Source organism: Phoxinus phoxinus, assembly GCF_949152265.1.
Source record: "Phoxinus phoxinus genome assembly, chromosome: 21".
NCBI classification, from domain to species: Eukaryota; Metazoa; Chordata; class Actinopteri; order Cypriniformes; family Leuciscidae; genus Phoxinus; species Phoxinus phoxinus.
Genome location: NC_136896.1, coordinates 21,828,518 through 21,844,345, shown reverse-complemented (window position 1 = coordinate 21,844,345; position 15,828 = coordinate 21,828,518). Strand labels below are relative to the sequence as shown.

At 36.9% G+C, this 15,828-nt stretch overlaps 1 protein-coding gene across 2 annotated transcripts in view; it reads left to right on the top strand.

Moving 5' to 3' along the window:
• The window catches only part of kcnh4b (potassium voltage-gated channel, subfamily H (eag-related), member 4b), a 53,796-nt gene that overhangs the window by 24,030 nt on the left and 13,938 nt on the right, over positions 1-15,828 (top strand). For both annotated transcript variants that reach the window (XM_079595334.1, XM_079595335.1), the window contains 6 exons: positions 5,071-5,311; positions 5,690-5,847; positions 7,053-7,260; positions 10,375-10,569; positions 11,987-12,186; positions 12,387-12,636. In XM_079595334.1, the coding sequence (XP_079451460.1) occupies positions 5,071-5,311; positions 5,690-5,847; positions 7,053-7,260; positions 10,375-10,569; positions 11,987-12,186; positions 12,387-12,636 (1,252 nt within the window). The remainder of the gene's footprint in view (positions 1-5,070; positions 5,312-5,689; positions 5,848-7,052; positions 7,261-10,374; positions 10,570-11,986; positions 12,187-12,386; positions 12,637-15,828) is intronic.

Genomic DNA, 15,828 nt, shown 5'->3' with positions numbered 1-15,828 from the left:
AACAAATTGAGGTATACTCCAGTTGTTGAAAATATACATTTGCGGAAAAAAATTTTTTTAGTTGTTAAAACGTATCATATTTGATGACAGCTTATTGAAAACTTGACATATTGTAGTATTGTAGTAAATCTTTAGTTTTTAGTTTACTAAAAAAATTTTTAGTTTATCAATGTATATTTAATTTATATTTATTAATTCATCCTATTGGTAGTCATTTGATTGATGCATCTATCCATATCAATGTACTGTATCATTACACTTCTAATAAATACGATAAAGGGAAAAATCCCCCATGCATACAGTACAAGGTTCCCAAAAGAAACTTTCTGTAAACAATTCTTAAAAGAACCATTTTAATAAATAATCTTTTTACACTTTACCCTTTGTGAAATTGAAAGGTTTCATTCCATTTATGGTAAAGATTTTTCATGGGACCATAGATGCCAATCAAGAACATTATACAAGAGTGTAAAATGTACACTTTTTTTTTACACTTTTCTTTATTTATTTGTAATACCTAGAAAGAGGACATACTTAGTCCGCACTTAAAACATTCAAGTTTCCTGTTTGTAACATTTTGCAGTGTTACAATGTCTCATTGCACTATGACAAAAATTATATTATCAAGTATTTTACTTAAATACAATTTTAGAGTAGGCCTAGACTTTACAATACAAATCTGTGAGAATTGCCTTTCCTTTGCAGAATTTGCTGCTGTGATGACATTGACATGTTATTGTAGGGTTTTCTGGGATGAGACAGGCTGCATGCTAAGGACTGGGGTTTGTTCAAATCAGCAACCATAACATTACGCCAATAACATGCATTATATAATGATTAACAGGCCATTAATGTTTTCAAATTGATATATATATATATATATATTCACAATAGCATGTGCATGATACTGATCTGTTAAGATTTTGAAATCATTCTTAAAGGTGCAGTAAGTGCTTTCTGAGAAACACTGTTTAGAGTGGTGCAGGTATGACATCACTTTGTAGGCCAACCGACAGTTAGCTGGTTCCCTCGACAAAAACCAAATAGGATTTTCCCATAGGTTTTGGATTATCGCTAAAAACAAGCTCTGTGATCAACAAAAGTTTATGATACTTGCACCTTTTGTCCATCAAGATCATTTATGAACACAACTTTTGTGAATTTTGAAGCCTGAATGTAGTCGCCAGAAGTAAAAAGCTAAAGGTAGGTTCTAAACTAACTACACCACGGTCCCACAAATTTAACGTCACCACCACTAAGCTTCCCCCATCTCTTTTAATCTTTATCTAAAAAAAAAATTCCAGAACGTTTGAGTTAGAATAGTTTGAAAGATCACAATTATAAGCATAACAAGGCTGTAAAAGCAGACAGAGTTTACCTCTTCGGCGTGATGACGTTTAATCTCCTCGACAGCCTCTGTAGTCCCATTTAGCCACTTGTCAGCAACCGCCTTTTGCAAGATTTTTCAACAGCTTGAAAAAATCACGCGTGGGGTAATACTGATGTATTTTATGACGTAGAATAAAACGTGAAAGTGTCATGAGCTTGTGTTCACCACATACCTTATTTCAGCCATTTAACCAAAACCCCATTCAAAAAACCCATTGACTTCGGGACGATGGAACCGGAAGTGCTAAAATGCTAACTCACTTCCGCGTTTTGGTCTTTGTCATACCAGCACCACTCTATTTGACATTGTGGCGAGTAGGACGCGGTTGAGGGCCGTGGGAGGACGGTGCGAGGCCGGTGGCGTGATTGATAATGAGCGACACCTGCGCAACACACCGGTCTCGTATCTCTCATGGAGGAGGGGAAGCATAAAAGGAGGAGCGACAACAGTGGAGATCGAGAGAGGAACAGGCCTGAACTTGTGTTGTGTTTTGTTTTATTATGCGTGGCGGCAGTTGACCGTGAGGGACTGCCGTCTTTACTTTCGTTTTTGTATTTGTTTTATTCTGTCATTTAAATTGTTAAACGTTTGTCGGTTCCTGCCTCCTTCTTCCCATAACAACGAACTTCGGTACACTGGTGCCGAAACCTGTGAAGGAGGAGAAACGCGCTGTCAAAGAACCCTCGCCACTGTGGGGAATCCGCGGTGCCATCGAGCATGGTGTCGCTCATTATCAATCACGCCACCGGCCTTGTGCCGCCCTCCCATAGCCCTCGAGCTCGGCCTGCTCGCCACATACCCCCATCACCCCTCGCAGGCCGGGGGTACCCACGAGACTGCGCTCTACTCCCCCTTTCTTTCAATTTCCTTCTTGCTCACTCTCTCTCCTCCCTCATTATGAGTGTATAGGCCCCTCACTGCTGATTGGCCACAAGTGTGTTCTGCTGCTCAGTCAAGCTCAGGATCTGTGGGCATGATCCTATTTTCCAGTGACAATTTGACTTGTTGTTCAAACAGTGTGAAAAGTGCAGGCCGAGAAGTTTTAGGATGTCTAATCCTCCATGTCACATGGCAATGGCGGAACACGAGAGCAGACTGGCAGGTTACACTTCCGATCACTCCTGGTAACAGATGGCCATGTTTTCAGCTCGGCTTCGCTCTCAGCAGAGCCTCCTGGCTTCGTTCTATCACACTCCAACTGACTGAGAGAAAAATAGGCAAACAAAAGCATCATGAGCAGGGCTCAACAATAAGGATTTTTGGCCCAGTAGTTCATGAATGTGCCTGCCAATATTTTCACTGGCCCCATAAATAATAAATAAAAAAAATTATCTTAGCAACGTGCCAGTGTCAGAAATTTGTATGTTGTTTTCAATAAATTTTAATTACCAAATAAATTTTACAAGAGATGTTGTGCTCATAGGGGATCATGTCACATATCACAATTCCCCTCTCCCTCCCCAGTCTAAGCTCAATAATAAAAAATATATTCAGCCTGCATTACTGATGTGATCAAAACCTCATCTATCAGGCAGCTAGATGTTCAATATAAACAGAGCAAACACATTTTTATGATTTAAAGTGTTTTTGATTACTTCAACCGCCCACATTGAGTGGAAAAGCAACAACTGAGACCATTTATTTATGGGTATCAGACCAGGGAAATCAGTTTTATTTGTACAGTGCTTTGCAAAATACACATTGCTTCAAATCATTTATAACATTTATGTTTATATACATTTATATATTTTGTAAATGCATGTCTATATATTACAAATGTTTTTTATATAACTACTCAATATAGGAAATGTATTTCAAACCTGTCTGGAAATTCATTACTGGTATACTAGTAAACTGCCTTTCATCCCAGAACTCAGCAAATTCTCAGCAAACACTTGCTTGCAGGGAGGAGCAGCTTTGATTTAAATAAGATTAAAGTTTGCCTAACACATCTTTCAACCCCTTGACAAATTTTAACTTGAAAAACTTCACATTCATTGTTGAGAAAAGATTTGATGGATTTAGGGTCCTGGACTATATTTCACTATATTAACGGAATAATGTCTGAATCCCAGTGCACAATATCTTCAGAGAGAGTAATAAAGGCATGATGTACTGACGTGTGTTCAGCTGCATCATGGGTCTGTTCTTAATGAAGAGTGCGGCAGATTAGAGCATGCTGGATTAGAAACTACTTGATTTGCTGCCTCAAACTAATCCTGACCAAAGACCATTAGTTTGACCCTTCCCCTGACCTATGTGATGTAAAAGTTAAATTAAAGAAACACCAAGATTTGTCATCATCTGTTATGTGATGTCCTTGCAAATAAAGATTAAATGTAGTGGTAACACTTTTCATGAAGCCCGTATTTATAATGCATTATAAGGGTATGCTCAATGCATTATAATACATGATGCCTTATAAACAACCTTATAATATGTTGTATCATCTGATAACAGTTACATTATTACCTATTTGTGGTTATAACTTTCAAGAGTATAATGCATTATAACACCAGATGAAGCCTGCATTTATAATGCATCATAAGGATATTCTTAATGCATTATAATGCACGCATAATGCCTAAACAACCTTAAATTATCACATGAATAATCATAACACCAGTAATGATACCTACCTAATTATTCGATTTGGTAAAGCCTTGTAATTTTACAGTTTTTATAATTAAAACATGATTTGCATTGTGGATTGTGTTCATTTGTACTTTTTCACACACCTTTGATTTTACCTTAAGAGAAATGTCTTATAACCACTTCATGATATCTTATGGATGTTTACTTAACTATTGTCACTTTACTTAAAGCAGACAAAAGACCACTTATAAATATCATGACCAGATTATAAAGCTTTTTAGATGTTTAAAAGAAGACTTGGTTTTTGTCACTTTACTTTAAGCAGTGAATGAGTATTCATGAGATGTAGTATGATACTGTGCAGATCGTAAGTAAACAATGTCAAGATATGAGACTTTTGGGTGTTATAAATAATACTTTTAATATTATAACCACAAATACAGGCTTCATCTGATGTTACCATTGTAGTCTTAAAAGGAATAACCACAAATAAGTATTATAATGTGTTGTAACTTGTAACCATTGTTATGATTATTTATCAGATGGTGCAACATGTTAGTTGTTTGTAAGGCATTGTGCATGTCTTATAATGCATTAAGAATACCCTTAATAATGCATTATAAATACAGGCTTCATAGAAAGTGTTACCAATGTGGTTTCTTGTTCTTTAATGAATAAGATCTGTTCTGCTTCTCTATTTCTACAAAGGTCAAAGTTACTTACTGTTGAGAAGGCAGTACGGCCGTACGTAATTTTTGTGACATTTGAAAAGGATATTTAGAGATTAATTACTGAATAATATTCAAGTGACATCATAAGAAGTCTATACAGGTAAAAAAAGAAAGATGGCACAAAAGTATTTTACACTTGCATTAAAATATTTGATAATGATTTCATATTTTCAAGAATATACTGCATATGCAGTATAAGAGCACTGTTGTTAATTGTGGTATCAACAAACTTTCACAGGAGAAACACATGAGAAGCAAGACTTCATAAAAACTCATTATTTGCTCATTTAATCTCACAGCTGCCTTTAAGACGTTGAGATATGAGCTCCTCTCTGGCTTTCTTTCTCTCCTCAGGAAATATTTGAAAAACCGTCCCTGCCTGAGTACAAAGTGGCAGCAGTCCAGAAGTCTCGATTCATCCTGCTGCATTACAGTGTGTCCAAGGCATTGTGGGATTGGATGATTCTGCTGGCTACATTCTATGTTGCTGTGACCGTGCCGTACAATGTGTGTTTCACACCATACAGCGATCTGGAGACTGCAGGCAGGAGCACCATAGTTAGCGACATCGCAGTGGAAATGCTTTTTATTCTGGGTGAGTTTACTAAGAAAGCAAGAATCTGAACATTTGAATGACCTTGTAGCATGAGATGGTTTACCATCAGCACATCAAACCGCAGTCATCAAAAGTAATATAATGAGTTTGTCGTGCAGTTGAGTTGGGCTATATTTTATATTTATCATACTAAGAATATGATGCAAAAATTTGAACATATGATGATCCAGCTTATCTATCTATCTATCTATCTATCTATCTATCTATCTATCTATCTATCTATCTATCTATCTATCTATCTATCTATCTGGTATAGATTGGCAAAATAAAATGCCTCGAAAGAGAAGATTTTTTATAAAATGGGACTTCCAAAATGAGACTTCCAAGCAATAGTCATTAACCTGCCTTCTCTTTTAGATATCATTATTAACTTTCGCACCACCTACGTGAGTCAATCAGGGCAGGTGGTGTACGAGCCTCGCTCCATCTGTCTGCATTATGCTACCACGTGGTTCTTTGTGGATCTGGTGGCCGCGCTGCCCTTTGACCTGCTCTATGCATTTAACATTACTGTTGTAAGTTCCAATGTGTGATTGTAGAAACTAAATTGTATTAACTATTTTGTTCACATGTGTGATTGTAGAAACTATTGTATAATCATATGGCTTATTTAAAGGGGTCATGACATGGGTTTTTTTATTTTATTATTATGTTCCCTTAGGTGCAATTATAGTATTACTATAGTTTTTTTTACCAAAAACTTTTAAAATGTAGTGATTTATGACCTTTTCCCGCCCTGTTTCTCATCCTCTGATTCAAACAGTCTGTTTTGGGGGTGTTTCCCCTTTAAGAGATCAGTGTTAACGCCCACTGTTATGATTGGCTAACGTCAGTGCCTATGCATCAATTATTAACGCCCCCAGCCAGAACATTTGCGGATTCAGCGTATTTAAAAAGTAGTTTAAAGTTTTAAATACATTACTTACAGTTTGCGTCGTCGTTGTTGAGCCCAGAATAGTCGGCACGGACTTATCTTTGAGCAACAGTTTTCTGGCAAAGCCAGCATCATTTTGGGATTTGTTCTCAAAACAGTCATCCTTCAAATAGACTGGGACGTCCGCAAAAAAATAAAGTGTATCCATTTTTCCCCTGACGACTGGATCTTTCGCAGCGTATTCAAAGATGTTGTTTGTCCACAGCCAGGAACAGCACATCTGCGGCATCGTAATTTCCCTGTACACAGACCCACTCGCTGTCCGTCGACTGAACACTTGTGAGGCGCGCAGCGCGCGGGCGCGACGGTGATACGAAATGAGCGTAGTTGTCTTGCGCTTTAAGCGTAACTGTCTGGCGCTGGAGGCGGTCATATGAAAACGCTGATACGTCACTTCGTACCGTGATGTCACTTCTTACCATGGATCCAGAAGAGCTGTATTTAGAGTTTGATTAAATAAATGATTCGTTTATAATGGGGAGGACGTCTTAAGCTATGAAACTTGCAGGACGTTTTAATGGTACAAAGACCTCTTATATACCAAAAGATCAAGGCAAATTTGGTTTCTCATGTCATGACCCCTTTAAAATAGTGGATAGGATAGGGTATGATGATTCAAATGAAATTATGATCATGATCTCCTTATACATGCCATGGTTCAGAATGATTGCCATGTTCAATTATAGTGACATTCTATTTTTTATAATTACAGCAAAATATGTGGTTACAAGTTATCCATATTTATATAGGCTACTGACACACCACACATGTTTGTGCTTGTTCAAGACATCTCTAGTGCACCTGCTGAAAACTGTGCGATTGTTGCGTCTGTTAAGACTGCTGCAGAAGTTGGACAGGTATTCGCAGTACAGCGCCATGGTGCTAACACTGCTCATGTCGATGTTCGCTCTGCTGGCGCACTGGATGGCCTGCATCTGGTATATCATCGGGCGCAAAGAGATGGAGATCAATTCCAATGGAGTCTGGGACATTGGTGAGATATTCACACACTCTGATCACTATATTTTAGTGACATTTTTTTTGACATTTTTTTTTAAAAAATCTTCCTTTGTGTTCAGCAGAAGAAAGAAATTCATACAGGTTTGAAACAACTTGAGGGTGAATAAATGATGGCAGAATTTTTATTTTAAAGTGACCTATCCCTTTAAGACTACAGCAGAAAATATGCTCTGTGACCAACAAAAGTCTATAATTCTTACCAGGGATGCACTGGTTCTGGCCTGGTTGGGTCAGTGGTTCAAAATTGTATACAAAATAAACTCTACAAAATAAAAAATTGTATACTATAGCAAAAACTACTTTTCAGGTAGTTCTAACAGTAATTTTTTTCAGTTACAGAATTTAAATGAAGTAATCAAATGTAAAATAACACTGCACAGTCTTCACTGTATTAATTAAATGTAGATGAATCTTTATTAAAATTACAAAAGTCATTCAGTCAAGAGCAGTGAGTGATTTTGTTGTTTGATTAACATTAAAAGCACTGCAGCAGATTTATAACGTTTTTTATCTCAACTGTTTACATTCAATTAAGACATAACCAACTATGTTTACTAGTATACTTTTTTTTTAGTTTTTAAGTAATTTTGTGTGAATTCGTCAGTTTGAGCTCTAGAAGACACGAAAGAGAATCCAATGCCGTTTTCAAATCATTTGGCTTTCTGGGCACACACTTCGGTTGTTTGCGCACAGTAAACTTTATGTCCTGTAAACGTTCCGTAATAATCCATTGGACCACTAGTTATACAAAAATCACTGTACCTGTTCAAGTTTTTACTTTTAACCTTACCCTGAAATTACCCTGAAAGAGTTTTGCAAGAGCGTGATTAAAACACAATGAGGCTGCAAAAGCTGTGAGTGTAAGCTACCTGTCATTCAATGTCCCTACAACTTCTGTTGTACCATTTAGCCACAAGTAAAAGTAAAAAAAAAAACATGAGTTGGGTATTACGAATGTATTTTATGTCGTACAATAAAATGTGTGATATCTTGAATGTGTGTTAACCACAGACCTTATTTCATGCTTTTAACCAAAAACTCACTGAATACAAGATGATGCAACCAGAAGTACTAAAATGCTAATTCACTCAAAGTGCACATTGAGCAGCGTTCATGGTTGAGGCTCTGCTATGCAAACATAAGGGACTGTTACACAACTATCCACCCTTTTTGTGCCTCAATGTCAACTGTGGGAAAAGCCTCTTTTTACAGATTTTTACCATTTTGAGGACATATTTTTCAATACTTAGGTCACTTTTTCAAAACTCCTAACACAGTTCTCCTTACCAACTTTCAGCTTGGTACAGCAGTACATTTCACATCCAAAATACACTACCATGTTGGGTAACACTTTATAATAACTGGATGCTATTGAACATTAGTTAGGCATAAGTAAACAGTTAATTAATTATTTATAAAGCATAAATAAACATGAATAAGCAGTTTATAAATACATCTATAAATACTTTATAAGCATATCTATAATGTGTTTAATAATTGTATTTTCATACTTTATTAATGATCAATTTATCCTTTCTAAATGAAGTATTGCATTATTTACACACCAGTTATTTAGGAGTTGTCAGTGGTTCATACGATCACTTGAAAAGTGTAAGTAAATGATTAATAAACTATTTTCATACATCTTATTATTCAGACATATAGTAATAGTTAATTAGTGTTTGGTTAAATGCTTTATTAACATGTATTTCTACCCTAATTCATGATTAATTCAGGTAGTTATAAAGTATTAAGTAGTGGTCAGTTAACTATTTTAGTGAGTTCATCTAAAGTGAGGACTATTCATGCCTTGTGAAGCATTTACAAAGGAGATTTAAAGGCTCATTTATCTTCTGAATAGAAAAAGGAATCAAACACAACACAGTGATACAGAACATAGAAATATTAAGATGTATGAACGCACATTTAAATAGTTTATTAATCATTTACACTTTTAAGTGATCTTATGAACCACTGACAACTCCTAAATAACTGGTTTGTAAATAATGCAATACTTAATTTAGAAATTATAAATTGATCATTAATAAAGTATGATAATTATTAAACACATTATAGATATGCTTATGAAATCAAGAATAAAGCATTATAGCTGTATTTATAAACTGCTTATTAATGTCTATTAATGCTTTATAAATGATGAATTAACTGTTTACTAACGCATACCTAATGATTAATAGCGTGCAGTTATTATAAAGTGTTACCAAATGGGGTGTTATTTAGATTTGTATTATGATTACCAGTTTTGAAATAAGTACAGTATGTAAATGTGCAAATTGGTCTGGTTTGGTGGTTGTTGTGTCTAAGAGAGAAAGTAATTCACATTATTTGAAAGATGTAATTATTGAATATTGTGGCAAACCAATGGAAAGTTTAGGTCTTTAAAATAGTAAAAAAAAAAACTGTAAGATGTCCATCTCTACTCAGTGTCTACTCACTACTATGTGTGCACATTTCACATAATCACAGTCCAGAGCATGCAAGTTTGTGGCATGTATGAAGCTAGGGAAGAGTGCCTTAGAGCTGTGTCTACCCTCACGCCATTGGGGACTTTATGCACATGAGATGTCTATGGCTGAAACACTGTGTTCCACAACAAGTAGTTCAGTTCACAGTACATTCTGCCCCACACAAGGCCCATCTCTGCATGTGCCCTGCTGGATCTGAGTAACTTACAACATGCATTTGGGTACGCAATGTGCCAGGTTCATTTTTCCCATTCAAATTGTTCAAACAATTTTGTGAATAGAGCATTTTTACTACATTTGTAATGAGAAGCAGGTACTTTTACTATTTTACTGTACAATAAATTATAATAGTTAATCTATTTTATCATCATAATCACCATTATTATGTGAATGCAGTGACTTTGTGGTCACTGAAAAAGCTCTTGTTTGTCTCTTGTGAACACCCTTAAAAAGCTTTTATTACTGGCAGGGCAGAGTGTGTTCTCTTTGTTCGAGGTTCAAATCACAACATACTGTTTAACAAAAGAAATGCCATATGAGTTTTTGGCCAAATTGTGCAGTGCTTACATGCAGTTGAACATTTGTTTCTTTGTTTATGGCAGGTTGGCTGCATGAGTTGGGCAGACGTTTAGACAAGCCCTATCTGAACAGTACAGTTGGTGGTCCTTCAGTTCACAGTGCCTACATCGCCTCTCTGTATTTCACCTTGAGCAGTCTGACCAGTGTGGGCTTTGGCAATGTGTGTGCCAACACTGATGTTGAGAAGATCTTTTCTGTTTGTACTATGCTCATTGGAGGTAAGCAGGGACAGAATTCCTCCACAGAATTCTAGTCAATATTGTTCGTGGAAGTAGCTCTTTGAAATACCTTAATCCACATTTTTACATTTGTTGACAATTGCTTTGTCTCATTATCATAGTAGCATTTGTCAGTCGCATACATTATTGAGGATGTCTCATTGAAGAAGAGCATGCAGTCTTCAAAATGAGACACATCTTATGTAGATTTTATACCCAGAAGATGACAATAAAAAAATCCCAAAATTAACCATGTTAATTGTAGATTTAGGATTTTATATTTATAAAAAAAATGAACAAATCCTAACCTTGCCTTCTATGATGTAACACAAACATCTCTGTTAACATCTCAGAAAATGTAGTGTTTCATGGCCCTTGATCCGCACAAAAACAGGATCACTGACTTTTTTCATAGTACTGTACATGTTTGCATGTTTAAAGGGGTCATGACATGAGAAACCAAATTTGCCTTGATCTTTTGGTATATAAGAGGTCTTTGTACCATTAAAACGTCCTGCAAGTTTCATATCTTAAGACGTCCTCCCCATTATAAACGAATCATTTATTTAATCAAGCTCTAAATACAGCTCGTTCTGGATCCATGGTAAGAAGTGACGTCACGGTACGAAGTGACGTACCAGCGTTTGCATATGACCACCTCCAGAACAAGACAGTTACGCTTAAAGCGCAAGGCAACTACGCTCATTTCGTATCATTGTCGCGCCCGCGCGCTGCGCGCCTCACAAGTGTTCAGTCGACAGACAGCGAGTGGGTCTGTGTACAGGGAAATTACGATGCCACGCAGATGTGCTGTTCCTGGCTGTGGACAAACAACATCTTTGAATACGCTGCGAAAGATCCAGTCGTCAGGGAAAAATGGATACACTTTATTTTTTTGCGGACGTCCCAGTCTATTTGAAGGATGACTGTTTTGAGAACAAATCCCAAAATGATGCTGGCTTTGCCAGAAAACTGTTGCTCAAAGATAAGTCCGTGCCAACTATGGGCTCAACAACGACGACGCAAACTGTAAGTAATGTATTTAAAACTTTAAACTACTTTTTAAATACGCTGAATCCGCAAATGTTCTGGCTGATGCATAATTAATAATTGATGCATAGGCACTGACGTTAGCCAATCATAACAGTGGGCGTTAACACTGAACTCTTAAAGGGGAAACACCCCCAAAACAGACTGTTTGAATCAGAGGATGAGAAACAGGGTGGGAAAGGTCATAAATCACTACATTTTAAAAGTTTTTTGTAAAAAAAACTATAGTAATACTATAATTGCACCTAAGGGAACAAAATAATAAAATAAAAAAAACCATGTCATGACCCCTTTAACATTACATGTTTAATGACCTTGTTACTAATTTGCTAGATCATGAATCATATTGGTTCTTTCTCTAAAACAGCTCTCATGCACGCTGTGGTGTTTGGGAATGTGACAGCCATCATCCAGCGCATGTACTCACGTCGCTCACAATATCACACGCGCATGAAAGATCTGAAGGACTTCATTCGTGTTCACCGGCTGCCACGGCAGCTGAAACAACGCATGCTGGAATATTTCCAGACCACCTGGTCTGTAAATAATGGCATTGATGTCAATGAGGTGAGAATGTCATTGGTTTTATCTATGCAAGGATATCTGCAGATGTTAGTAGGCACTCCGAGAAAGGTTTTAAGACAGTCATATTTCAATGCTTTCTCCAGCCAGAGGAACTTTGAACCAACATAAAAAAAACATCAAAGTTTTGTTTTATATCATTCTTTTCAAACAATGGTAAAGGAGGTTTTCTGTCTTTTCTGCAGCTCTTGCGTGACTTTCCTGATGAGTTACGTGCTGACATAGCCATGCACTTAAACAAAGACATCCTGCAACTGCCTGTGTTTGAGGGTGCTAGTAGGGGTTGCCTGCGCTCTCTCTCCCTTCACATCAAAACCTCTTTCTGTACGCCGGGAGAATATCTCATCCGACAGGGGGACGCACTGCAGGCCGACTACTTTGTCTGTTCTGGGTCACTGGAGGTTCTAAAGGACAACATGGTCTTGGCTATTCTGGGTTTGTAACACACTTTGGGTTTGTAACATTTCTTTGATGCATTTTTGGGTCATTCTATGGCACCACAGAAGTGCTAGTCCACACAGTCATGTACAGAGGGAAAATGCTTTATTTTGAGGTCAATAACAGGTTTTTACACCATTTAAAATACAATAATGTATACATAACTATCTAATATATTATGTAAATGACATAAAAAACTAAATACAGAATAAATATAATACAATTTATAATGTAATGAAAGTACTGGTCCCCTGGAGTTGTGTCACTGGTGTTACCGCTAAACAAAAATGTCTAATTTTGAAATAAAAATCCCACTGATGACATCATTTGACTTCCTTCCTCCAATTTCCTGAATATCTATGAAGAATGGCCCATAGTAAATCCGTCTCTTTTCAGTTATCAGAAATGTTCTCATTTATCTCATGATTTCTCATAAAGCTTTTAGTTGAAGTCACTGTATGACCAACTTTATTGTTAGGGAATTGTAAAAAAAAAACTAGAATACAAATTGATTAAACTCCTTAATTTAGTTAGTAGACCATGATTGACAACATGGGGGTTGATACCTTGCAGCAGCCATTTTGTAAAATTAATTTTCATGAAAATTGTCACTGGTGTTACTGTCACTGGCGTCACCTTTCTTATGGGTAATACTAGTAACACCAGTGACTCCAACGCATATAACTATAGAATTAATTCTTGATGCGCACGTGAGCGTCATCATTGTTTATCATAGGTTCGCGTTTAAAGTTTGTGTAGAGAGAACGGTGTCATCTTAGCGGCCCCTAATTTAATAACTAATGATCGTTGCGACGGAAGTGAATCAATCAAAACTAACTTTAGCTGGAAAATAACATTATTCAAGAACCGCTATAAAGCCAAAACAATCTTTTACCTTAAATTATACGTTTATCTCTGTAAAGCAGTTTTGAAACAATCTACATTGTTAAAAGTGTTATATAAATGAGGATGACTTGACTTGACTCCCATTTAAAGATAAACTTTATTCAAAGCTATTCATTTAGATTGTATGCCAAATGTAACAATTTAGAGTCATCTACTTCTTTGGTCTTATGTACTGTATGTCATTGGTGATTCATTGTGTCACTGGTGTTACTGTCTTTTTTTCTGTCACATTAAATACAATGGCAATGTGACATGATAATAATTTTACATCCATTTAATTCTGCTACACTCAAAAGTTAAGATTTAAAGGATTGCATCATTACTTGATTTTAACTGGTTTTCAAATGTTTTCATCGTTATAGCAAATACATGGTTGCGCAAATGAACTAACATCATTCAAGCACACTTTTAACAAACCTGATTCAAAAAAAAAAATTTTTGAAAAAAATCTCCTTATTTGTTTCATTATTATTATTATTATTCAGTAACTCTGACTACATGTGATGAAAAAAAACCTTTAATATTGCCAAAGAAGTAAGGTAACACCAGTGACAAAAAAATGGTACATGCAGTCTTTAAAGGAGAACTCCGGTCAATTTTAACATTGAGCTCAATTTTTAGTAAATTTGGAGTGCTGTCAATACAGAGAACAACGACACAAATCGGTGTTGCCTACACTGTGTTATCCTCTTTTTAAAATTTACACCCTATTGACTTGAATGGGGCAAGTTTTAAACTTAACCAGTTCTTAGTCTTATCATCCTTGATGTGTCATTACAAGTGCCCAGCCATGTTGAGTGATTCCTTCAGAGTGAACACGAGTGAATCTGACTGCAGTAGATGTGAAAGATATGAATAAAAATGATGTTATATCAGCCAGCGCACAGACCTGTATTTAGTTCCTGTTTTCGGTCGAAGTCCAAAGTAGTCGATTGTCGAGTTCACGCGCATAGGTTTAGTTACTATGATCACGCGCGTGAACTCGACAATCGACTACTTTGGACTTCCACCGAAAACAGGAACTAAATACAGGTATTTGCGCTGGCTGAATTAACATCATTTTTATTCATATCTTTCACATCTACTGCAGTCAGATTCACTCGTGTTCACTCTGAAGGAATCACTCACATGGCTGGGCACTTGTAATGACACATCAAGGATGATAAGAGGATAAAAGCAGGTTTAAAACTTGCCCCATTCAAGTCAATAGGGTGCAAATTTTAAAAATAGGATAACACGGTGTAGGCAACACCGATTTTTGTCGTTGTTCTCTGTATTGACAGCACTCCAAATTTACTAAAAATTGAGCTCAATGTTAAAATTGACCGGAGTTCTCCTTTAAGTAAATGCACAAAAAATATAAAAAATCATTAAGCTGTCATTTATGTGTATTCATAAAGTCAAAGGGTAATAATCACACTCTAATAATGTGGTCTAAGTTTAAAAGTTAGAAAAAGAAATCAATTTTAAGACATCTTGCCGTACCAAAAGTGGACATTTCTGTAGAATGACCTTTTGACTTGTTTTTTCTACATTCTATATTGTGTTGTGGGATGTGCCTCCAGTGTGTTTAGTTTAGGACAGCTCAGTGTGTGTGAATGAGAGTGAGTGAGTGCGCGTGTCCGAGATGCGCCCCTCCCCCCTGTATGACGCCCGCGAAACAGCGGATGAGAGTGGTGTGGGAATGATACGGTGACCAGTGCAGGTAGTTAGCTATGTGCAGTGTATTCCAGTGCAGCTAGGAAAATAAAGACACCCAAACTCTTCGGCAAGACGGCCTCTTTGTTTTTGTATGCAACCATCACACTAAACAGCGTGAAGTTTAGGGAATTAACCCCGGGAGGAAAACTTCCGGCCCTGGAGAAAACGGATCTCCCCTGTCTCTCCCAACCACGGTTAGGAGACAGAAGCAGGAAAGGTTAACATTGGCGACCACGAAGGGACTTTTCACGTTGTTAAAAGACTGGTGAGCATCGAAAATAAAAGGACAATAAAAAGTAAAGCCGAGTGACTGTGTAATACAACATGGCGGCCGCTCGCTATCCCTCCGATGTTTACGGACGAGAAACGAACTACTCAAACCCGTTCATGTCACTAACCAATGTTGAGGACAACAGTCAAGGTACTGTGAAAGCTTATGAACGAAAAGCTGAGAGAAAACGCGAACATTATAACCCATTCCTGTGTGATGAAAGTAGCACTAACACACTTGTTAATGGAGAAGATCTGTTCGCACCGTTCGAAAGCCCCGCCCCCTTTTCGCCCACAAATCCCTTTTGCAGA